This window comes from Hyla sarda, chromosome 6 (assembly GCF_029499605.1).
Source record: "Hyla sarda isolate aHylSar1 chromosome 6, aHylSar1.hap1, whole genome shotgun sequence".
NCBI lineage: Eukaryota > Metazoa > Chordata > Amphibia > Anura > Hylidae > Hyla > Hyla sarda.
This window is the reverse complement of record NC_079194.1, coordinates 89,296,176-89,320,918: the sequence shown is the minus strand read 5'-3', so window position 1 is coordinate 89,320,918 and position 24,743 is coordinate 89,296,176. Positions and strand designations below refer to the sequence as shown.

Below are 24,743 nucleotides of genomic sequence, written 5' to 3'. Positions count from 1 at the left end.
CTTTTCCTCTTAAAAGCTAGTTTAATTATGTGGAAATGCAGCCATTAAGAAAATGCATTCTGTGCAATTGACTGTCCAGGTAAATTATCCTTTAATGCTTTTAGTGAAATGACACAACACAATACGGGGGCATATGAACAGACAACGCTCTAATAAATTGTAAGATGATAGGCAATCGGAGTATAAAAAAAAAAGATGGCTTATTAATATATATCAGTGGTCCCAATGTCTTGTACCTTTTAATCTACATTCAGCTTTGAGTAATGGTCCAACCCCACATTTAAGGGGTATTCCAGTGTCCCCCCCCAATAATATAATGAAGTTTCCCCCGGCCTCCTGCAGGTCCCTCTGCAGTTCAGGTTCAGCTCCTTATGGTGCCCCGATGCTTGCCTCTTCTGCCCTCTCAGCCAATCACTGACCAATTCAGTGTCCTGTCTCGGCCAGTAATTGACTGAGTGGGCAAGTCCTTCTCATCTTGGAAGTAGTCAAACGGGACCTTCAGGGGACTGGTACTAGGTAAATATATCTTATTTGTTGGGATGTTTTGGGGGATGTTGTAAATTAGAAATTGGAGAAGATATGTATAAAATGAAGGGAAACAAGAAATTGCAATTTTGCAAACATTTTTGGTTGAAAGCAAGAACTCCTGTGACTAGCCATACAGCTGAGGGCATCAAGCCATATGTGACACCTGAGCCACTGGATGGGGACCACTGGTATACACGTAAATGAAAGGCTATCCCTGTAACATACTGATGTGCTGGTTTCACTACTGTTGTATAGTGGCTCGTAACGGAGGATCCTCCATTAGGTACCCCACTCTCTGACCCCTTTTAATTAATATGCAAAATGTGAGAAATGTATTAGAAATGTATTTGTAATAGAGCATATAAATAGGGGTTGCCTATAGATACATACTCAGTAATAATAAAAAATGCCTTTTGTGTTAGTGTGGAGATCCCTACCGATCAGTAGAAAGAATGGGAAGGAACGTGCAGTAGCACACTTTACTCCCTGGCTTGTAATGAACTCAGGAGTCAGGGAGGGAATTGTGCTACTGCGCGCTTCTCCTTGCTCGTTCTAATGATCGGTGGCGGTGTCAGCACTGAGACCTTGACCAATCAAAACTTTTGACATATCTGTGTGATATGTCAAAAGTTTTTTAAATGACAGGTACACTTTGGGAGACCCAAAGGTACAGGTACAATTTGGTTGTTTACACTTTTGTTTCAAATTCGCTCCGGGTTTTCCCGTTTCTCCGCTGGCTGTCCGCAGCTGATTTTCAGCAGCGGAATCTCCGCTGCAGAAAGTCTGCTGCAGACCCCATTGAAGTCAATGGGGTCTGCGGCGGGTTTTCCGCAGCAGAGGCTCTGCCGCTGAAAATCAGCTGCGGATGGTGGGCGGAGAGCCCGCCCCTTTCATACTCTGTTTCCCGCTGCGAGTTTGAAGCAAAATATGCTTGTGTGAGCCCTAACAGCAAATTTCTGGGATGTACAGAAGTATGGCAGCCTGCGGTGGAGCAACATGGTAAAATGACATTTTCTGATATTTCTGCATAACATCATATAATTTCCACTGCATTTACTAACGTTTCACATACACAACAACTTTATCATATAGATGGCATATCTTGTAGACTTTAACCATATTGTTTTAAGTCCAATGCTTGAGTTTCATTAGAAAAATTCCATAACTGCAGTGCTAATGAATAGAGCTATTTCGATTTCATGTCATAATCATTCCCCTGTCTTTTAGCACAAATTGCTGCTATCCCCCCCCCCCCCCCCCCCCCCGCTCATAGCTACTGTAATTTAGCTTATGGTGTATTTGATTCTGTGCCAAGAGTCCTTCATAGTTATGATTACAAGGTAGAACCAGTGACTTGAATGTACTGTAACTGGAGAATCAAACTGAATATGAATCTGTGGTTTTACCTTACTCCTTGTAGAGATCTCCGTCTTTGTGCTTTGATCCAGATTTTATTTGGCAGGTAAGTTGAAAGGTTTGTGCGTGAGTTTGTTTTTTCTTCTACTGCTCGGGTGTGTGTGATGAATTGATTTCTCTGTGTGGACCTATTCAGTCTACCATCTGCACATATTATAAGGAGAAAATAAACATGTTCTACTTGTCTGTAGACAAAAATCATTGTTTTTTTAGACACTATGAAGTCAGGATCCTGTCGATAGACCCATCCCCCTCATTCTCAAGAAGCTTTTATATAAATCAAAAATAAATGGCTCTTGAGAAAGTTCAATCAATTGTCAAATTCCGAGGCACAATGTTAAGTTACACATGTCAGTTAATGTCACGTATAAAAACATGTGCAGAGAAGAACAATCATGTTTCCCATCAGAGCTGCTGGGTAATATCAAATTACCAACCATGACAGAACTTTCTCTAGATCAGTAATGGTCAGCCTACTGCATCATAGGGCTCTTAGATACTTCTCTTAAAGGGACTCCTCCTGGTCATCAGTGAATAGTTTACAAGGTGCTGATTCATAATCTATAATTTTTAGCTTTCTATTCATTTGCTCTCTCCTGCTTTAAGGCTGCAAACTGAGCATGTTTATGCCAAGAAAGGACTACTAATAAAGGAAACACTTAAACAACTGTGAAATCACACTGTCCATTCGGGAAGCTACACTGATTTACAATCAATTTCACATGCTGTTGTGCAAATGGAACAGACAACAGGTGGAAATTATGGGCAATTAGCAAGACACCCCCCAATAAAGAAGTGGTTCTGCAGGTGGTGACCACAGACCACTTCTCAGTTTCTATGCTTCCTGGCTGATGTTTTGGTTACTTTTGAATGCTGGCGGTGCTTTCACTCTAGTGGTAGCATGAGACGGAGTCTACAACCCACACAAGTGGCTCAGGTAGTGCAGCTCATACAGGAGGGCACATCAATGCGAGCTGTGGGAAGAAGGTTTGCTGTGTCTGTCAGCGTAGTCTCCAGAGCATGGAGGCGCTACCAGGAGACAGGCAAGTACATCAGGAGATGTGGAGGGGGCTGTAGTAGGGGAACAACCCAGCAGCAGGACCGCTACCTCCGCCTTTGTGCAAGGAGGAGCAGGAGGAGCTCTGCCAGAGCCCTGCAAAATGACCTCCAGCAGACCACAAATGGGCATGTGTCCACTCAAACAGTCAGAAACAGACTCCATGAAGGTGGTATGAGGGACTGACATCCACAGGTGGGGGCTGTGCTTACAGCCCAACACATGCAGGACGTTTGGACTTTTCCAGGGAACACCAAGATTGGCAAATTCGCCACTGGTGCCCTGTGCTCTTCACAGATGAAAGAAGGTTCACACTGAGCACATGTGACAGACGTGACAGAGTCTGGAGATGCCGTGGACAATGTTTTGCTGCCTGCAACATCCTCCATGTGGGGTGGCATTTCTTTGGGGGCCGCACAGCCCTCCATGTGCTTGCCTGAGGTAGCCTGACTGCCATTAGGTACCGAAATGAGATCCTCAGACCCCTTGTCAGACCATAGGCTGGTGCGGTCGGCCCTGGGTTCCTCCTAATGCAAGACAATGCTAGACCTCATGTGGCTGGAGTGTGTCACCAGTTCCTGCAAGAGGAAGGCATTGATGCTATGGACTGGCCTGCCCGTACCCCAGACCTGAATCTGATTAAGCACATCTGGGACATCATGTTTCGCTCCAGCCACTAACACCACATTGCACCACAGACTGTCCAGGAGTTGGTGGATGCTTTAGTCCAGGTCTGGGACATCCCTCAGGAGACCAACCACCACCTCATCAGGAGCATGCCCAGGCGTTGTAGGGAGGTCACGTGGAGGCCGCAAAAACTACTGAGCCTCATTTTGACTTGTTTTAAGGACATTACATCAAAGTTGGATCAGCCTGTAGTGTGGTTTTGATGTTGAGTGTGACTCCATATCCAGACCTCCATAGGTTTATAAATTGGATTTCCATTGATCATTTTTGTGTGATTTTGTTGTCAGCAAAGATGAAAGTATTTCACACGATTAGTTCATTCATTGTGATCAAGGATGTGTTATCTTAGTGTTCCCTTTATTTTTTTGAGCAGTGTACTAAGACTACTGCATTTGCAGGCTTAAAGCAGAGGAATGAAAGTAGTAAGATAAAAGTTCACACTTCCATCGGAACGACGACGGGAGCTGAGCAGAGAAAAATCTTGTGTATGTCTTTTTTTCTTTTTCTTCTCAGTTCATCTCTAATATAATACTGAATCCCTGACAGGCCCCATTCAAGTAAATGTTATCCGTCAGGACCCGGTGGTTTCAGTTGTGCTCCAACTCATTTTTAGGTCCTTTCAGCACATAAAAAAAGAGCCAAACGGACCCAGAACGGGTTGGAGCACGACGGCAGTGTGAACTTAACCTAACCTGCTTAGTTTAGGGGGTTTGGAGGTGGAAGAATCTATTTAAGCCCACCTGTGTCTTTGATTTAACCTAAGAACATCTTGCCTGCCACTGCTCTTAAATGATACCTTTCATTTGAGAAAGGCATGCAGCTCCAAGCACATCTCATTTAATGTCCGCAGCTAAAGCAAGCAGTATCCAGAAATACCGGATGCCCTTTAGACTTGCATAGCATTGCAACTCTCTGGGACTTCAAGCAATTCCATATAACACTCTGTATAGCTACGGAGAATGCAAATGAAAGTAGACGATGCTTGGAGCTGTATGGCTTTTTCAAATGTGAGATATCCTTTATTGCTACTCATGTTCTATAGGGTTCGCTAAACTTTTATAATGGACAAACTGGATTAAAGGGGTACTCTGCTCCTAAACATCTTATCACCTATCTAAAGGATAGGGGATAAAATGTCGGATCGCGGACCTGCAATCTCTAAGCCGGTAACAGCTATGTTCAGAACACGGATGCTTGGAGCTTCCGTGCTTGTGATGTTACACCACGCCCCCTCCATTCATGTCTATAGGAAAGGGTGTGACGGCTAGTACATAGCCATCACGCCTCCTCCCATATACATGAATGGAGGGGGCGTGACAGTTGTGTTCGCCCATCATCCAGCACAGAGTTTGCTCTCTGCACCGGATGACCGAGGAGATCGCAAGGGGTCCCAGTGGCCGGACCCCCCGCGATCAGACATCATAAGATGTTTAGGAGTGGAGTACCCCTTTAAGGGTGAAGTAGAGTAACAGTGGTCTTATCCTAGAATTTATTCTATGGAAAATCACATCACGGTTTCTTTATTCAATTTTTGGTAGAGAAGTACACAAAGGCAGCACCATGAATACATTTTTACAGAAAAACATATAGATAATATAGCATATTTCTCAAGTAACAACAAAGGAACACTGACTATTAAACATGAATATGAACTGATATATTATAGGAAATTTGTCACATTGAATAGTCAGTCCAATCTGCAGGCATCATGTTATAGAGCAGGAGGAGCAGGACAGATTAATGTATAGTGTTTTGAGCAATGTTCCAGAATAACGTTTATTTCTGTAACACTCATACTGTGATAGTCATACTCTAAGTAGTCAAGTAGGTGGTCCTAATCAGTGACTGACAGCTATCTATATATAAGTGTGCATATAGGGCACTGTCAATCACTGAGTAGGCCCACCCACTTGACTATTTAAACCAGAATTTGCAGGGATTACATAAATGAATAATAAAATACCCTGGAACTTTGCTCACAAAACTATATATCGATATGCTCAGCTCCTCATGGTCTATAACACGATGCCGAGAGGTTAGACTTGATTTTTTATGTGACCTGTCCTGTTTAAATGGGTTGTCTCACAATGCTATCCATTCTCTATTCCATGTTGGAGCATATAAATATCATAGAGGGGGGGGGGGGGATCACCTAATTTAAACCCTTCTCTGAATGAGAAAGAAGAGCCAGTATATAGCAATGACTTTCAATTTCAACAGGCCCAGCCAGTCCATATTGAACGTTGTCGGCCATTCATTTAAAAAGCTGGCAGCAGCAAATATCCAAATATAGCTTCCCATGGCAGTAACAGCTGACATCTAGAGTTTGAGGAAGACTTGCAGGGATCAGCTGATCACTAGGTCTAGGTGCTGTTTTGGTTGTACTGAAACTTTACTACTGTATATATTTCCCAAATAGAATTCTCTGTGACTTTATAACCTGTATGCACCTTCTTTGCTTAAATCTTCTCGCTATTCTTCTTAAGCTAACCCAAAGCTGTCATACTGGAGGCCTGTTTGCTGCATGTGGCCACGCAGAAAGATTTTGGTTTCCTATTTGTACTTTATTTCTTTATATATTCATATTTCTGGTTCATCAATTGAGTTTAATTTTAGCAATAATTAACCAAGAAACCCATAATTATAGTAAAGTGCAAACAAGATATATTGATATGGACCCTCACGTACATTACTGTATAGGTGCAGTAGATATATGTTTGGCACATTGGGCACTTCTAGTATATCTCAGAGAAGTAGTTCACAGGCCATATATTCTGCATGCAGCAAACAATTCTTCAACTTTTACTGGTATCTACCCTGTATTTTTCTGCATATATTAGATTTTCCTTCTATTTATACAGCTGAATCCCATGTCTGGTTGCTGTGATTTCTTTGATATACTAATAGCATACATTTTGAGAACTGCATGGCTACTAAACGTTTCAATATGATTAACTGTACTAAACCATTCAGATGTTATAGCTTGGGAAACAATAATTTATCATCATTTGTATCAGTTTTATACACGAAAATAAACAATTAATTATGTTTATTTTTTTATGTTATATGTATATACACGTCATATGTTGGGGACACCACAAATATATATATACACAGATAAAAAATGCAAGCAGCAATGAAGCTTTATTCACACATTGTTTATTCTTTTGCATTTTGCAATCAAAGTAGCAGCATAAATACATAAAAAGGCTAATCATCTGAGGCTGGTTTTACATGGCTGTAATACAGTTACACTTTATGGCTTATTGAACTGCAGCAAAACTTATACTCTTGAGTTTGTTACAGTATAATCGGGGTTAGTAGGGGGAGAGGACCTGGTTGTTATGACCATATGGACCCTAAAATGTGTTGTTTTTACAACCATGGGAAATCAGCTGAAAGAAGAAGAGGGTGACCCAAAAGGTAAAAAGCTTTGCTGGTGTCCTGTGGACTGTCAAAATATTGGTAAGAACAATTATTATAACAACTATTTCTGATAAAATTGCCTTGTTTAAACTCACGGCAATTTGGAATCATTCAGGAAGGCGCCATCGGATAGTCTCTCACCTTTTGCTCTTTTATACTAAAATATTGGTAAGAGCATGGCCGTTGTGCTACAGTATAGGGAGCTCTATCATGCAGTCAGACGGAAGGACAGGAGTTCAGTGTAGAATAAAATAGTTTTTTTATTTATTTTTCTCCACTGAATCCTGTAAAATGCTTGAAACCAGACGGACTTCATTCAAGGGATCCGTTGGGATCCAGTGGTGTCAGTTGTTCTTCAACCTGTTCAGGGTCCATTGGTTGCAACATAAAAAGAGCAAAACTGATCCAGAATGAGTCGTAGCACAACAATGTGTGAACTTAGCCTAAATAAGTCAGTTTAAACTGAAGACAGGCACCAGAAACCCAATAAACCACTTTTAGCTCACCCTCCCATCAGCAGTGGACCCAGAATAAAACTAGATGGTGGTCAGCCATGGCTTTTAATACATTACTTGAAGGTGTTTAATCTTTTTATAAAGTACTACTGATACCATAAATTGTCCCCCTACTAGGACCCCAGCTATCTGTGAGGAAATCTGGTGTTTTATTTTCCTGCAGCGCCACCACAGCATAAACTAAGCATTACACAGTGCCCGTTCAGATTAGTGGACTGTCTGTGGGACTGGTCCTCCATAGAGACATACACTCCGAGTAACCGCTGTCCACTGTGGCCAATAGATGAGAATCCTGTACATCTCCTGCTATTGATGCAAAATTATTTAATAAGATGTATAGAATGGATTTTCTAAACTGGACAAGCCCTTTAAGGCACACAAGATAATAACATCAAAGACTAGAATGCAACATTTTAGTGTAGCAGATGTGAAAAAATATGTGTATTAAGATGTATACAAGAATACAAGAAATATTTTTGCCTTTTAGTCAGCAACATTGTTCTTTTTGTTAGTAATTACTCCAAAACATTCTCTGTCATAAAGAGTAAGACTAGTATGTACTGTTACAGTACTTGGACAAAAGGACCTTTTAACCTGCCTCAGGTTTAGTCCTCCTTACCAAAGTCAAAAACCAATACAGTTTAGAGTGGTGTTGGCAATAGCAACCAATATATGTGTATTTTTTAATTGCACGTTATCTTTTCTTTCATTAATAAGGAAAATTCCAATTCAGCACTTGGAGGGGCATGATGCAGGTAGATCTAAAGAAGCACTTTTTTATGCCCATACATGCACACTCACAAACTGTAGTCAAACAGCGGTATTTGTTATATTCCAGTGCAGCTGCATCTGTGTTCTTTATTACTATAACTTGGTCATGTGATCAGCAGCCTGACTCTCCAAAAATTCCAGGATGCATTAGAACAGGATGTAAGTTCTGGGTTATGACTTCCTGTGAACTACAGGATGACATAATCACCTACAGATCTCGCCTACTAGCTCTCAGAGCGCTCCCACCCAGCTCCATCTTTTATCTCTATGGAATAAGGATATATAGTACTTATAACTCCACTGAGGCTGTGTTCACACATTGCGATTTTTGCTGTGGTCTGGCTGTTTTTGCTGTGATATCCCCAACATCATGGGGAAACATTTTGACATTTTACAGTAATTATGCAAATTATGGTAAAAATGTGTCATTGTTACCGCATGGCAAATCATGGCAAAGACTTTTCAATCTTCATATAGCACCTTAAATGTGATTATACTGTAAGCCAAATAACTTTTACCTCATGACAATATTTGTCTAAAAAATGCACTTTAAATAAGAAAATGCATGAAAACTGCACTCCGTTTATGAGTCTGAGTTCAGCTTAAGTAGATGAACAGCTGCAGTAATCAAACACTCCACCTAGTGCCAGAGGCTTCATGGAAAATGTAGGCTGCATTACAGAATCACTTCAGTGATTGAATTGCAACTAAAATCATGGAGCAAAAATCATGCCTGGAGTGCTTATTTAACATGTCATCTTACCAGAGTAGCCAGAAGGGATTCTGCAACAGTTGAAGTTTTTGATGTCACAAGTTCATTTTAGATTTTTTTGAAATTTTTCTATTAAATGACAGCATGGGTTTGACAGATCAAGACATTATAACCTTTTGTATGAAGTAGTCTTCTATATAAATACTTTTCTTTTGATGGCCATATCTGATTTAGAATGACCAATCTAATTGACTGTTGCAGCACATTCGACATCACAAACAACCAAAACCGTAGAAAGGAAAAAACTGTAAATGACATAGAATTCATAGTCCTACCAATGTGTGCTCAGCTAATGTAGACCCCAACCAATGTAGACCCCAACCAAAGATCCAGTAATCCAGAATATCCAATTACATGTGTGAAGTGGGACTCCAGAGATCCAAATAAACTTTTGGAATTTATTTACCCATCCAAAAGTGCCGCTTCAGATTGTTTTGGATATACTACATGAGTGTTGGTTTTACTGGTGAATTAGGCTCACATCAGTCCATGTATCCCCCTTCTACATGTAACCAACAGAGGAGGCATTAGAGGAAGCCAGACAGTTCTTAAAAACATTAACAATGCTTATGGTGTCATAAATAACTTAGGAAAAAAAGCCTAGGTATCTAAAATATGGGTAAAAGCATCTTTTTGGGGGATGTTCTCTTGAGATTGATTTAAAAAGTTGTTTCTTAAAATACAATCTGGTTCTTTCTAAGATGCTGGAAATAAAGGGGCTGCTAGGTAGCTCTTAGATCTATGCTCATTAATGAGACACAAGAATGACGTATTACAGTCAATAGGCTGACTTTGTCTCACAATTGATGCTGAGCAAGGCTGACAAGAACCACACAATGTAGAAGAGCCATTGTTTTAATAACATCGGGGGTTTTAGCAGTTGTACCGTGATACATCAGACTATTGTACAATATGCATATCCTAGCAATATACCATAAATATATCCAGTTAGAAAATGTATTTAACAGATTTAGTATAATATTTCCATTAGTAATTTCACTATTACGTCAGTTGTTCCGTTCTAAGTTTCTGTCCAGTCTACATACCTTATGATAGTCAAGAAATTGTTGTTAAAGGTACTGGTGGATTTTGGTTTATCATTTTAATGCAGCACTGCATGGCATGGACTGTATGTTGTGTGCAATAACCTAATATACTGACTACAATTCACTTTCTCTGCTCATTTTGCTTCTGTATTAACCCATTTTATGTAATCTGGGCTCTTAGTGCTTTCTCTGTTATGCCTGTACCAATAACTTCATTTTTTCATTTTCACACAGGATACCAAAATAGCTTCCCTTGAGAGAAATATCCGAGATCTAGAGGATGAAATCCAAATCATCAAAACTAATGGTGTCCTAAACACAGAAGACCGGGAGGAAGAAATCAAGCAGATGGAAGTGTATAAAAGTCATTCAAAGTTTATGAAAAGCAAAGTGAGTGTATTTATTATAATAAGCTCAACATGGTATATAGCTTTGTATTTTTTACTTAAAGGGGTACTCCCTTGGAAAACTTTTTTTTTTAATCAACTGGTGCCAGAAAGATAAACATATTTATAAATTACTTATATAAACCCCTTAAGGACCCAGCCCAAATATACCTTAAGGACCCGGCCATTTTTTGAACATCTGACCACTGTCACTTCAAGCATTAATAACTCTGGGATGCTTTTACCTTTCATTCTGATTCCGAGAATGTTTTTGCGTGACATATTCTACTTTATGTCAGTGGTAAAGTTTTGTCGATACTTGCATCATTTCTTGGTAAAAAATTCCAAAATTTGATGAAAAAATTTAAAATGTTGCATTTTTTTTAACTTTGAAGCTCTCTGCTTATAAAGAAAATGGATATTCCAAATAAATTATACATTGATTCACATATACAATATGTCTACTTTGTGTTGGCATCATAAAGTTGAGATGTTTTTACTTTTGGAAGACATCAGAGGGCTTCAAAGTTCAGCAGCAATTTTCCAATTTTTCACTAAATTTTCAAAATCGGAATTTTTCAGGGACCAGTTCAGTTTTGAAGTGGATTTGAAGGGCCTTCATATTAGAAATACCCCACAAATGACAACCATTATAAAAACTGCACCCCTCAAAGTATTCAAAATTACATTCAGTAAGTGTGTTAACCCTTTAGGTGTTTCACAGGAATAGCAGCAAAGTGAAGGAGAAAATTCAAAATCTTAATTTTTTACACTTGCATGTTCTTGTAGACCCAGTTTTTGAATTTTTACAAGTGGTAATAGGAGAAAAAGCCCCCAAAATTTGTAACCCAATTTCTCTCGAGTAAGGAAATACCTCATATGTGTATGTCAAGTGTTCGGCGGGCGTAGTAGAGGGCTCAGAAGGGAAGGAGCAACACTGGGATTTTGGAGAGTGAATTTTTCTGAAATGGTTTTTGGAGGGCATGTCACATTTAGAAAGCCCCTATGGTGCCAGAACAGCAGAAAACACCACAAGGCATACCATTTTGGAAACTACACCCCTCAAGGCATGTAAAAAGGGGTCCAGTTAGCCTTAACACCCCACAGGTGTTTGACAACTTTTCGTTAAAATCGGATGTGTAAATGGGAAAAAAAAATTCACACTTAAGTGCAGTTTTTCCCCCAAATTTACCATTTTTACAAAGGGTAATGGGAGAAAATGCCCCCCCAATTTTGTAACCCCATCTCTTCTGAGTATGGAAATACCCCATGTTAGGACGTAAAACGCTTTGCGGGCGAACTACAATGCTCAGGAGAGAAGGAGTCACATTTGGCTTTTTGAAAGCAACTTTTGCTGAAATGTTTTTTTGGGGGAATGTCGCATTTAGGAAGCCCCTGTGGTGCCAGAACAGCAAAAAAATACCCACATGGCATACTATTTTGGAAACTACACCCCTCAAGAAATGTAACAAGGGGTCCGCTGAGCCTTAACACCCCACAGGTGTTTGACGACTTTTCGTTAAAGTTGGATGTGTAAATGAAAAACATTTTTTTTTTACTAAAATGCAGTTTTTCCCCTAAATTTTACATTTTTACAAGGGGTAATAGGAGAAAATGACCCCCAAAATTTGTAACCACATTTCTTCTGAGTATGGAAATACCCCATGTTAGGAAGTAAAATGCTCTGCTGGCGAACTACAATGCTCAGAAGAGGAGGAGCGCCATTGAGCTTTTGGAAAGAGAATTAGTTTGGGATGGTAGTCAGGGGCCATGTGCGTTTACAAAAACCCCCGTGGTGCCAGAACAGTGGACCCCCCCACATGTGACCCCATTTTGGAAACTACACCTCTCATAGAATTTAATAAGGGGTGCAGTGAGTATTTACACCCCACAGATCTTTGGAAGAGTGGGCTATGCAAATGAAAAATTAAATTTTTCATTTTTACGGACCACTGTTCCAAAAATCTGTCAGACACCTGTGGGGCGTAAATTCTCAATGTACCCCTTATTACATTACGTGAGGGGTGTAGTTTCCACGATAGGGTCACATGTGTCGGGGGTCCATTGTTCTGGCACTATGGGGGCTTTGTAAACACATGTGGCCTTCGATTCCGCATTGCATTGTAGTTCGCCCGCATAGCACTTTAAATTCACATATGGGGTATGTTCTTACTCAGAAGAGATGGGGTTACAAATTTGGGGGGGCTTTTTTCCTATTTTCCCTGGTGAAAATGAAGAATTTAGGGTAACACCAGCATTTTAGTGAAAAAACTATATTTTTTTCATTTTCCCATCCAACTTTAATGAAAATTCGTCAAACACCTGTGGGGTGTTCAGGCTCACTATACCCCTTGTCACGTTCGGTGAGGGGTGTAGTTTCCAAAATAGGGTCACATGTGGGTATTTTTTTTTTTTGCGTTTGTCAGAACCGCTGTAAAGTCAGCCACCCCTGTGCAAATCACCAATTTAGGCCTCGAATGTACATGGTGCACTCTCACTCCTGAGCCTTGTTGTGTGCCCGCAGAGCATTTTACGCCCACATCTGGGGTATTTCCGTACTCAGGAGAAATTGCGTTACAAATTTTGGGGGTCTTTTTTTCCTTTTACCGCTTGTGGAAATAAAAAGTATGGGGCAACACCAGCATTATAGTGTAAAATTTTCAATTTTTTTACACTAACAGGCTGGTGTAGCCCCCAACTTTACCTTTTAACAAGCGGTAAAAGGAAAAAAAGACCCAAAATTTGTATTGCAATTTCTCCCGAATACGGCGATACCCCATATATGGCCCTAAACTGTTTCCTTGAAATACGACAGGGCTCCGAAGTGAGAGAGCGCCATGCGCATTTGAGGACTAAATTAGGGATTGCATAGGGGTGGACATAGGGGTATTCTACACCAGTGATTCCCAAACAGGGTGCCTCCAGCTGTTGCTAAACTCCCAGCATGCCTGGACAGTCAGTGGCTGTCCAGAAATGCTGGGAGTTGTTGTTTTGCAACAGCTGGAGGCTCCGTTTTGGAAACCCTGCCGTGCAAGACGTTTTTAATTTTTTATTGGGGGGGGGGGGGGACAGTGTAAGGGGGTGTATATGTAGTGTTTTACCCTTTATTATGTGTTAGTGTAGTGTTTTTAGGGTACATTCACACTGGCGTGTTACGGTGAATTTCCCGCTAGGAGTTTGCGCTGCGGCGAAAAATTTGCCGCAGCCCAAACTTGAAGCAGGAAATTTACTGTAAACCTGCCCGTGTGAATGTATCCTGTACATTCACATGGGGGGGGCAAACCTCCAGCTGTTTCAAAACTACAACTCACAGCATGTACTGACAGACCGTGCATGCTGGGAGTTGTACTTTTGCAACAGCTGGAGGCACACTGGTTGGAAAACCTTCAGTTAGGTTCTGTTACCTAACTCAGTATTTTCCAACCAGTGTGCCTCCAGCTGTTGCAAAACTACAACTCCCAGCATGTACTAATCACCGAAGGGCATGCTGGGAGATGTAGTTATGCAACAGCTGGAGGTACCCAACTACAACTCCCAGCATGCCGAGACAGCTGTTTGCTTTCTGGGCATGCTGAGAATTGCAGTTTTGCAACATCTGGAGAACTACAGTTTTTAGACCACTGCACAGTGATCTCCAAACTGTGGTCCTCCAGCTGCTACAAACTACAAATTCCAGCATGCCCTGACAGCAAACAGTTGTTTGGGCATGCTAGGAGTTGTAGTTTTGCAAGATCTGGAGGGCTACAGTTAAGGGACCACTATATAGTGGTCTCAAACTGTAGCCCTCCAGCTGTTGCAAAACCACAACTCCCAGCATGCCCAGACAACAAACAGCTATGTGGGCATGCTAGGAGTTGTAGTTTTGCAAGATCTGGAGGGATATAGTTTAGAGACCACTGTATAGTGGTTTCAAACTGCAGCCCTCCAGCTGTTGCAAAACTACAACTCCCAGCATGCACAAACAGCTGTCTGGTCATGCTGGGAGTTGTACTTTTGCAACATCTGGAGGGCTACAGTTAGAGACCACAGTCTCAGACTGTAGCCCTCCAGATCAACTTACCGGCTTCCGTAGGATCCCGGGAGCCGTCCTCTTCAGACGCACGTCACGCTGCCCGCCGATCAACGTCGCCGCAGCCTCCGAACGGGTAAGTGGACGTCGACACCCGGTCCCCTTCGGTTCCCCGTTCTGCCCCGCCTATTGTTGGTGGGCAGGACGGGGAAAACGAAAGTTAACCCCCCCGCCCCCGGTCTGCTATTGGTCGTCGCCTCTGACGATCAATAGCAGACCAATAGCAGGGATAGGAGGGGTGGCAACCCTGCCACCTCACTCCTATGCCTACAGGGGGATCGTGGGTGTCTTAGACAGCCGCGATCCCCCTTCAATTCCGGGTCACTGGGTCACAATAGACCCGTATGACCCGGAATCGTCTGATGACCCCCCAGGGCATTTGCGCGGGGTGCCTGCTGATTGATATCAGCAGTCACCCCGCCCCTGTCTCCGCCTGGCGCGCGGCGGGGACCGAAATTCCCACGGGCGTATGGATACACCCTGGTTCCTTAAGTACCAGGACGTCAAGGCGTATCCATACGCCCTAGGTCCTTAAGAGGTTAAAAAATTTTAATCCTTCCAGTACTTATTAGTGGAGGAAATGCTGTTCTTTTTGGATTTCTCTTATTTCACGACCACAGTGCTCTCTGCTGACCTCTGCTGACCATTTTAGGAACTGTCCAGAGCAGCATATATTTGCTATGGGGATTTTCTCCTGCTCTGGACAGTTCTTAAAATGGACAGCAGAGGTCAGAAGAGAGCACTGTGCTCGTGACATAAGAGAAATCCAAAATAAAAAGCATTTTCTCTGTAGAATACAGCCCCTAAAAAGTACAGGAAGGCTTAAGATTTTTTAATAGAAGTAATTTACAAATCTGTTTAACTTTCACGGTAGTACCCCTTTAAAAATGTTGGAGCTTAGTTAGTAGTGACAGTAGCGGTTCAACATAAATTCTTAGTAAATGTCTTACTGAATTTACCAACGAGTATATACAGAAAATGCAAAAGCAGAATCTCAACAGAGGCAAAAAGCTTCTGCCTCCTAAAAAAGATTTAGCACTGTAAATACAAATGTTAGGTGGTGACTTGTAACAGGAGCATCAATGCAAAATAATGTTATACCATTGAGCCTATTAAAAAGATTGGTGCTAATTCTCTCCAATACACCCTCAACCCAGCATAGGAGAGCTCTACCGGTTGTGGTAGAGAAGGTTGCCTTGATTGTTGGTCCAACCACGTCATCTTTGTTTGCCAATGTTGAGATACCTATAAAGAAGGAGCCCTTTGTAGATTCACATTGGCGATAGAGAATGTTGATGGGACCAACCTGAGCTCACATATTTTCTTACATATCTCCTTTACAAGTTTTAGGAATTTCCTTAAATGGTGTCTGTCATAAAAAAATTAAAAAAAATTAAAAATTAAATGCATCGTAGAGGCAAATCAAAAGTTTGGATTGATGGGGTTCTGACCCCGACCGATCATGACAACGAGCCAGAAGAATTACATGCTTAGCACGTTCTCTCCCGGCTTTATGTCAAGTGACCTGGACAAATGTATAATGTAAGTGTATGGGGCCATTCAGGTCTGATAGACACAGAGCGGCTCAGGGATTTTGTGGCAGCGCATTCTTTTCATGGTCGGTGTCTGAATTCTTTTGACATGACAAGAATTTTTTTTTTTTTATTGACAGGTACGCCTACAGTTCTCCTTAGCAACCATTATCCTTATTGAGGTATAGGTAGGAAAGCAAGGAAACCTGACACTAGATTTTCAGAGAGAGTGAAGCATGATATTATAACACTTGGTAATAACTTTCTAAACCTGGTCCCTGTTAGAACTGACAGTGTATAATGTATGTGAGAAAATTGGTTACTGAGAGTTATCTGGGTGGTAATGGTATAGAGTCACAGTGTTCTGCCTGTTGACGCATCCATTCAGTCTTAAAGGGGAACTCTGGTGGAAACAAGTGGAAAACAAATGTTTACAAATCAACTGGGGCCAGAAATTTAAACAGATTTGTAAATTGCTTCTATTTCAAAATCTTAATCCTTCCAGTACTTATCAGCTACTATATATTACAGAGAAAATTGTGCAGTTCTTTCAAGTCTGACAACAGTGCTCTCTGCTGACACCTCTGTCTGTGTCAGGAACTGTCCAGATTAGAAGCATATCCCCATAGAAAACCTCTCCTGCTCTGGACAGTTCCTGACATGGACAGTGGTGTCAGCAGAGAGCTCTTTGGTCAGACTGGAAAGAACTTCACAAATTTCTGTGTAGTATATCTGGAACATACAGCAGCTGATAAGTATTGGAAGGGTTACGATTTTTAAATAGAAGTAATTTACAAATCTGTTTAACTTTCTGGTACCAGTTGATTTGAAAACCTTTTTTTCCACCTGATTTAATTAAATTAAATTAATTAAAAACCCTTTAATGTTTCACTCTGTAGAGCTAGCACTGATGTAAAACGACCAGCTGAATTCCAACTGAGGCAGAATGGAATTACTAACAGACACTACCATGATTCTTCACCCCTACAGCATCACTCAGATGACCATTGATGAGAAATTTTCATAATGTGAAAGGGATAATTTTAGCATGGACACATTTAGAAAAGCATTACCAAGCACTATAAATTCATGGTGTTGGTTTACTTTACAGTACAGTTTCCCTTTTAAGCGAAAGTGTTAGGCTGTTTATCCACACTAAACCCAATATACTTGGTTATAGTGAGGGTGAACAACATTAAAATGAGTGGTCATTTACATAAATTGGTTTAATATTGCCAGAGTCATTCTTCTATTTCTATTGTACAGCTCTGCGCAATGGAGGAGGGGAGCCAATTTGTGGTGCTCCTCTGCCTCCTCAATATTCTCCGCTCTGCCAGCCCCTCTCATGAATATGCAAAAGTATTCATTCTCACATCCCTGGGGTCTGTTACAGTGACATGAGAAGGAATACCTTTGCATACTTATGAGAGAGGCAGCCAGAGCGGGGAATATTGAGGAGGCAGGGGAGCGTAGCAAACCGTCTCCACGCCTCTATTGTGCAGAAGTAGAAATAAAAGAATGAAGATGCATAACTCTAGAGGTACTGGACCATTTCACTAATTAAGTGACCACTCATTTTAATGCTGTTCACCCACGCTTTAACCCAGTAAATTGCCTTTAGGATGGGTGAAAAGCCTGTCAGTTTCGCTTTAACAAATTTAACATGAATTCCATTGATTTCTTTGGCATTAGTGACATTAGTAATTTAGTCAGTGCTAATTCATGTTGTATTATGCAAGTAGTTTTGCGGTCTAGGCTTTTTTGTCCAAGTACTGCGCCAGTACATACTATGCTTACTCTTTATTACAGAGAAGGTTTATTTGTTTTTTGTAGTAATTTTGTGCTGTAGTCAGCAACATTGTTCTTTTTGTACTATGTTAGAAAAGAATTGCTGCATGACAAGGTAAGGTGCTTTTTAACAACAGTTATCTTTTGGCCAATTTTTTTCCCCCTTGAAGTTTTCTCCCGGTCTCAGTAATTCACATATTGTTGGATAAGATGAAGTGTGAGTGATAAGCATGTGGTATTTGTATCACAGAAGTATGTGAGTCAATCACTATCCTTGTTGAACATCTTTATAGTGATTTACTGATATTTCATTTTTTCCAGATAAATGTCTAATGTATATACAGTACTGCATCTGAACAGGCTGGGTAGATATAAAGTGCCCATATACTGTGTTTACTAGGGCATAGCAGAGGGTACTATTGAGATGATTTAAGATAAGTACAGTAGAACTGATAGGGTACTGCTCTGGCCATATTCAAGACATGAAAGTTCCCCATAACACTCAATAATTGTTAATGTCTTTGCCCCTCCACTTTTGCTTGATCGGTTGACTATCTAAAATGTATGGGGACCTCCCAACTCTCCTCTAACAGATGAAGTCAGAGGAGAAAAAGATGAGACATGGGGATTTAAAGGGGTAGTCTGGAGAAAAACATTTTTTTTTAAATCAACTGGTGCCAGAAAGTTAAACAGATTTGTAATTTAATTCTATTAAGAAATATTTGTTCTTCTATTAGCAGCTGTATGGGGCATAGGAAATTATTTTCTATTTGAATTTCTTTTTTGTCTTGTCCACTGTGCTCTCTGCTGACACCTGATGCCCGTATCAGGAACTGTCCAGAGCAGGAGAAAATCCCCATAGCAAACCTATGCTGCTCTGGACAGTTCCTGACACGGACAGAGGTGTCAGCAGAGAGCACTGTGGATAAGACAAAAAAATTCAAAAAGAAAATAATTTCCTCTGTAGCATACAGCTGCTAATAAGTACTGAAAGGACAAATATTTTTTTAATAGAAGTAATTTACAAAACTGTTTGACTTTCTGGCACCAGTTCATTTAAAAAAAATTTAAAAAAAGTTTGCCACCGGAGTACACCTTTAAGCTAACTGACCCTTTTGTGGACCCTTGTGAGATAAACCTCTGCTAGAGCTGCTCCTGTCTCCATTGTAATCATATGTTTATGTGTATGGGGAAATTGAGAGAGATAGCTGGAGGCCAAAGGTTAGTTCGGTCTTCAGCCATTTAAGATGTATGGGCACCTTTAGTTACGAGAAGGGCGTTGTTCAGACATGTCCTTACTGCCGAAACACCTAGACCTTCTGGGATTCCACTAAACCAAAGAAGCATATTTTGACCTAAGCTAAGTGCAGTAGGGCTGTGAGGGTGGTGGTGTGACCATATTATACATTCTAAAATACCAGGAAAGGGGGTGTTGAAATACATACTTACAGCTATGACTACCAGAACTTCTGTTATTCCACTGAACCATAGAATCCTATGCAGATCTAAGGTCAGTGCAGTAGTACTGCAAAATGGTTTCTGGCCATATTATGGTTCCTAAAATGTGATCAGATTAAATGGCATATAAGGGTTGCATGAAACAAGGTCTACAGTTTTGAATTGATATATTTCCATCAGAATTGGTAACAAGCACAGTAATTTATCTGCATTGGTTCTTTGACAACTGAATTCAGTGCTCACATCACTCACCAATGTGAAATCTTGGCACCCAACTTTATTTACTTTTGTGTCAACTACCCTGCCCTAACCACCCTCCCCCCCCCCCTCACCCACCAGCACAATATTTTCCCAGACTTGAATGCCAAATGCTGTTTATTCTTTAATTATTATAACATGACTAACAAATTGTTATCATTTTAAAGATTGACCAGTTAAAGCTGGAACTGTCAAAGAAGGAATCAGAACTTCTTGCCTTACAAACCAAACTGGAGACTCTTGGCAATCAGAACTCAGACTGCAAACAACACATTGAAGTACTTAAGGAATCTCTTACTGCCAAAGAACAGAGGGCTGCAATCCTTCAGACGGAGGTATGTTCATTCACGGACTACAGCGCCCTCATTAATCACAGCCTATATTGTGAATCTGCTCTAACATAGTCTGACAGATTAAGTAATTGTTTTTTTATTGGCTTCTACTATGAGAAAATGCTGAAATTACTATTATGTTGAAAAGAATAACATTACAAGGTGGAACTTGAGTTATTGGCACTCTAATAAAACACAACCAACTTTTTATTGGCATAATTACTAAAAGTAGCAAGAATGTGAGAATGATAAAACGTATCTTAGCTTTAAGGCAGTGCAAGGGGGCTTAAGCATTGTGCCGTCAGCTATATCTAGAAGAAACTGCAGAACAAAGTGTCCATTCTGAAGGAAAACCTAGGACCTGTGGTTAGTAAAGGAAAAACTATATGACATAATTGATGTGGCAGCACACTGGCATCATAACTACTAGAGAATAAATGGGAAACAAAAATGAAAAACAGGGTCACTCACTTGTGTAGAAATCACATTCATCAGGAAACCGACCACTGCAAGGTATATACTAACCTTCTTGAATTGTGCTATGGGTGGGCAATATAAAAGACAGTCTGCTGTTCTCAAACCCAATCCGACAGCACTCAGACATGGATTGACAAGCCAAATGGAAATGAGAGAAACAAAGGGAGGGGCTTAGAGACGCTGCTGCACATACCACAGAAGCATATATGAGCTTCCCATGATGCCAACCATTTTTTTCTGGTTCATTTGAGGAAGGTGCGATTAAGAGCCGAAACGCATTGTTTTACTGTTTTGTATAAATAAAGTCGACCTGTCCTGTGCATCGCTTGCCCTTCCCTTTGTTCCTCTCTCTGTTGATCACTAATAGAGGTATTTATACACCATTGGGGTGCTGGCAGAGAAAGAAGATGCAGATTCAATTGATTGTGAAGACCTAGAGAAATGGGCAAATTACCTATGTCACAGCGCCACAGCAATTATCAGTGAAATGAAAGACAACTTATCCCTTAACCCCGGGACTGTCAGTACTGTGCAGCGGAATCCCATTGACAGCAATAAGACTCTACTGCTCTGATGTCCCTTTGCAGTGAAGCTCATGGTATTGCCTGTGCACTTGGAGCATCCCAACTGGGAAGATCATAAGCCAAATTGTTGTTACTGTTGTCACCTTTTACTTAGTGTTGTGACATTTTACGTAGTGTTTCTTACTGTGGTCAATTGCAAGACATCATGAAACTGCTGTTGCCATCCTGTGGTCCGGATGGTTATACTGCCCTTACTTCACCTTTTGTCTCTGGGCAGCAAACTGTATGTTTACATAATAGCCACACAGTGCAGATTTGGTGCATTTTTTTCATACATTTTTTCGAAGCCAGTCAGAGAAGTATTTGATAGATTTCTTCGACATTCACTCCTAGGTTCGGCAAATAAAACCCCACAACTAATGCCTATATGTTAGAACTGTACTGGTACCTCCAAGCCGATAGTTCACGGTTCTAGTGTTCTAGAGTCAAGAACATATGAGGTGTCTGTGTGTTGCGACTTTTTCAGGATTTTTGTTAGGAGCTCACCGGCAATACTATGAATATACACACTCTAGGCTGCCATTTGTAGCTCTCTTATTTTTATTAATGCTTCGTAAGTCCAAACCAAACACACTAACAGCTTTATGATTTATTAGATTCCAGCTGTTCCAGCTCAATGAGCAAATACGGAATAGTCCTTTGCTATATTTGTAATGAATTATTGACATTCACAAGGAAGCCTCAGATCGCTGCCATAAAAATGTGTTCTGTGAGTTAGCTGGATGGAAACCACATCCTTTACCTGGATTACATTTAACTTGAGACACATTTGTGTATAATGCCATTATCAATGATACGGATTTTACTCTGTATTTAAGCTACAGCACCGTATCATTCTCTGTGGTACAGCACATTAACAGTGATTGTTTTCCCATATAATAAGCTTATGATTTATGGGTGCTTAGCCTTGGGATGGACGGCCTGAGAAGAGAATCTAATATTTCTTAAATAGAACAATTACATGGCAAATATTTAGTCTGCGATTTTTGTGAGATAATGAAACTTGATGTAACCTGAACATATCCTAACTTAAGAGTCTGATTGTTTTCCGCAACCAGGTAATAAAGAATTTAAAGTAGTCATCAAACTTTGCCATAGACTTTACCTAAACCGAATGCATCTCATGACAAAAGACTTAACAAATCCTGTCATTATAAATAGCTTTGGCGCACATTGAGTGGTACAATCAGCCCCCCACCACAACATGATTTTGGGCTGCAAATCAGTTTTCAGGGCAGCCCAAGACCTAGGCTAGACCTTACTTACCTGCTGTGACTCAGTAATTGATATGGAGGGCCTGTACCAGCAGAGCTATAATAAGATAGATCAATGCAATGCAAATGCAGCACATTGACCTATGTAAGCAATCAAGTAAATGCTTATAAAAGGCCCTGGGGTGCAAAAAAAAAAAGTGTAAAAAAAAAGTAAATAAGATAAATATTAATCTGTTTATAGCTTTTTTTGTGTAGAAAAAAATGCAAATTTTTGCGCAACAACTCTGTTGTCTAGATCCAAAGAGATGATTAGGAAAAAGTGGCTTGCTTGGACACTTTTGTGTTTTTTACTTTGCAGTGGTTTCTGCTTTGTGACCTGAAATTAATCCACAAACATACAACAGCCCAGACCTGGCTTACAAAACGGGCTGTGAACATTAATATAATGTGAGGGAGAGGTACCAAAAATTATGGTCACTCCCCCGAATTAGGAGACTTAGATGCCACTGCCCTTGGTGAAGAGTACTCTTAACAACAATATAGAATAATTCTACCAATGAGGCATAGATAAATAAAATATAACTTTTACTACAGTCTCATAAAATTGCAGGGTAAATATAATCACAAAATAATATCAAAAAATTAATCATCACGCATAATCCTGATAGGGAGGGGATAGAAGGATACAGTAATCTAGGCTCAACCTAAGTGTGGAATGGGATAAGGGGATAACTATATGAAGTCAACCACTAGGATAGATAAAGACACAACTGGTAGCTTGAGGGTAGCTTCTCAACTGGTAGCTTCTCATGCTCCATGTTCCAACGTGTTTCTCCCAGGTGTTATCAATGGGTTCATCAGGGATGGAGGAGAAGTAGAGACACATAAACAATATATACAATGATAAAGTATACAACAATACAGATGAGCCAAACAAAAGAAAAAAAGGGGGGGGGGAGATTAAAAGTACAACAGTATGAGTCTTAGCATGATGCATAGTAAAGAGCAGTCACTGTCACAGATGTAGTCACTAGAATTGTCAGTGGTTGTCAGTTTTGGACAGTAATGTAGATTTGCAGCTGACAGAGATAAATTAATAGTGAGAAACATCAATAGACAATATTAAATATACAAAGTGTCCAGTGGGTTAGTATAGATTGAACACGTGGTACATCAACGCATCACAAAGTTTGCAGATATTAGTGGTGCATTGATACACTACTATGAAAACTGTTACAAAGAAAACTGTTAAACTGTAAAACTGTTAATGTATATGATAGTACAGTGGTAACGCGACAGCACTTATAGTGTCATAGGTAATTAATGCTGTTTAGTGATGAACACTTCTTTAGATAACCTGTAACCTAAACAGAAAATTGCATAGATGTAAATAGTATTGATATCCACCAGAGATCTGGAAAAAATAAATAAAAACATATATAGAGTGTAGACAATGTGTACCTGAGGCTACAATAAACCAGATTCATGCACAGGATCACGTAGGGGTTAAATGTATGCTGATATTATGGCCAGTCTTACCCGCAGTCGCAATGAACACAGTATGGCCGGAACAGAGCCAGATTTCATAATCCAGTGTCGGGCTTTAAGATGTGGAATTATGAATTATGTATAATGAAAGTATAATGAACATGCGGTGCGGCTGAGAAGAGAGCATTCATAGAAGAAAGATACAATTTAATGGGCAAGGAACAGTTAAGCGGCTAAAGACAAAAAGGTGTAATGCGCTTACCCACAGGGCCGTGGAGTCGGTAGATAAATGTTCCGACTCCACAGTTTTTTGTACTTCCGACTCCCCGACTCTGATTCCTCTGTATTAATATGCAAATGTATTTATAAACACTTACAGTTGAATCCAAGAAGCTGTTCCACCAAGTTCTTCTAAGCTCTTCTAGCAGAGAGAGGTAGTTGGGCAGAAGCAGCTGCCTTCTACTTTTTGTGTGCTGATCTGCTGCTGAAGATAGGGCAGTGGGAGGATCCAGGAAGGGGCATTTATTATAAAACATGATTTCCCTAGTAGAATCCCATAGTCATGTTTAAAGTTTAAGCTAACAATCGGAGTTTACAAGTTTTTATAGCCTTAGCTGAATGGCAGCTGTTTTTCCAATGGTTTACAGCTTCAGTCTTGAACTATTGACCCTCCATTCCCTTCACTTATGCAAGTGTCTCTAGTCCTGCAAAAAACATATTTACTTAATCCCTTATCAGTGAGAGGCTAGGTTACCCATGGGTTCCCTGTAACAACAGAACACAACACTATAGAAAGTATAAGTATTGCCGCTCCTAATTGTGCGTTGCGTGCCATATAGTGAAGCACATGAAAAGCATGCTTCTTCACGGTCACTTAACATGTTTGTTTTGCGGTTACGTGAGGCACTGCATGCATTGGTCTTTATTCTTATAGTAGAG

At 40.5% G+C, this 24,743-nt stretch overlaps 1 protein-coding gene across 1 annotated transcript in view; it reads left to right on the top strand.

Annotated features, from left to right (window-relative positions):
• ERC2 (ELKS/RAB6-interacting/CAST family member 2) overlaps positions 1-24,743 on the top strand; it is a 950,023-nt gene that overhangs the window by 322,038 nt on the left and 603,242 nt on the right. The window contains exons 6-7 of the mRNA XM_056528115.1: positions 10,453-10,608; positions 19,877-20,044. Of these exons, the coding sequence (XP_056384090.1) occupies positions 10,453-10,608; positions 19,877-20,044 (324 nt within the window). The remainder of the gene's footprint in view (positions 1-10,452; positions 10,609-19,876; positions 20,045-24,743) is intronic.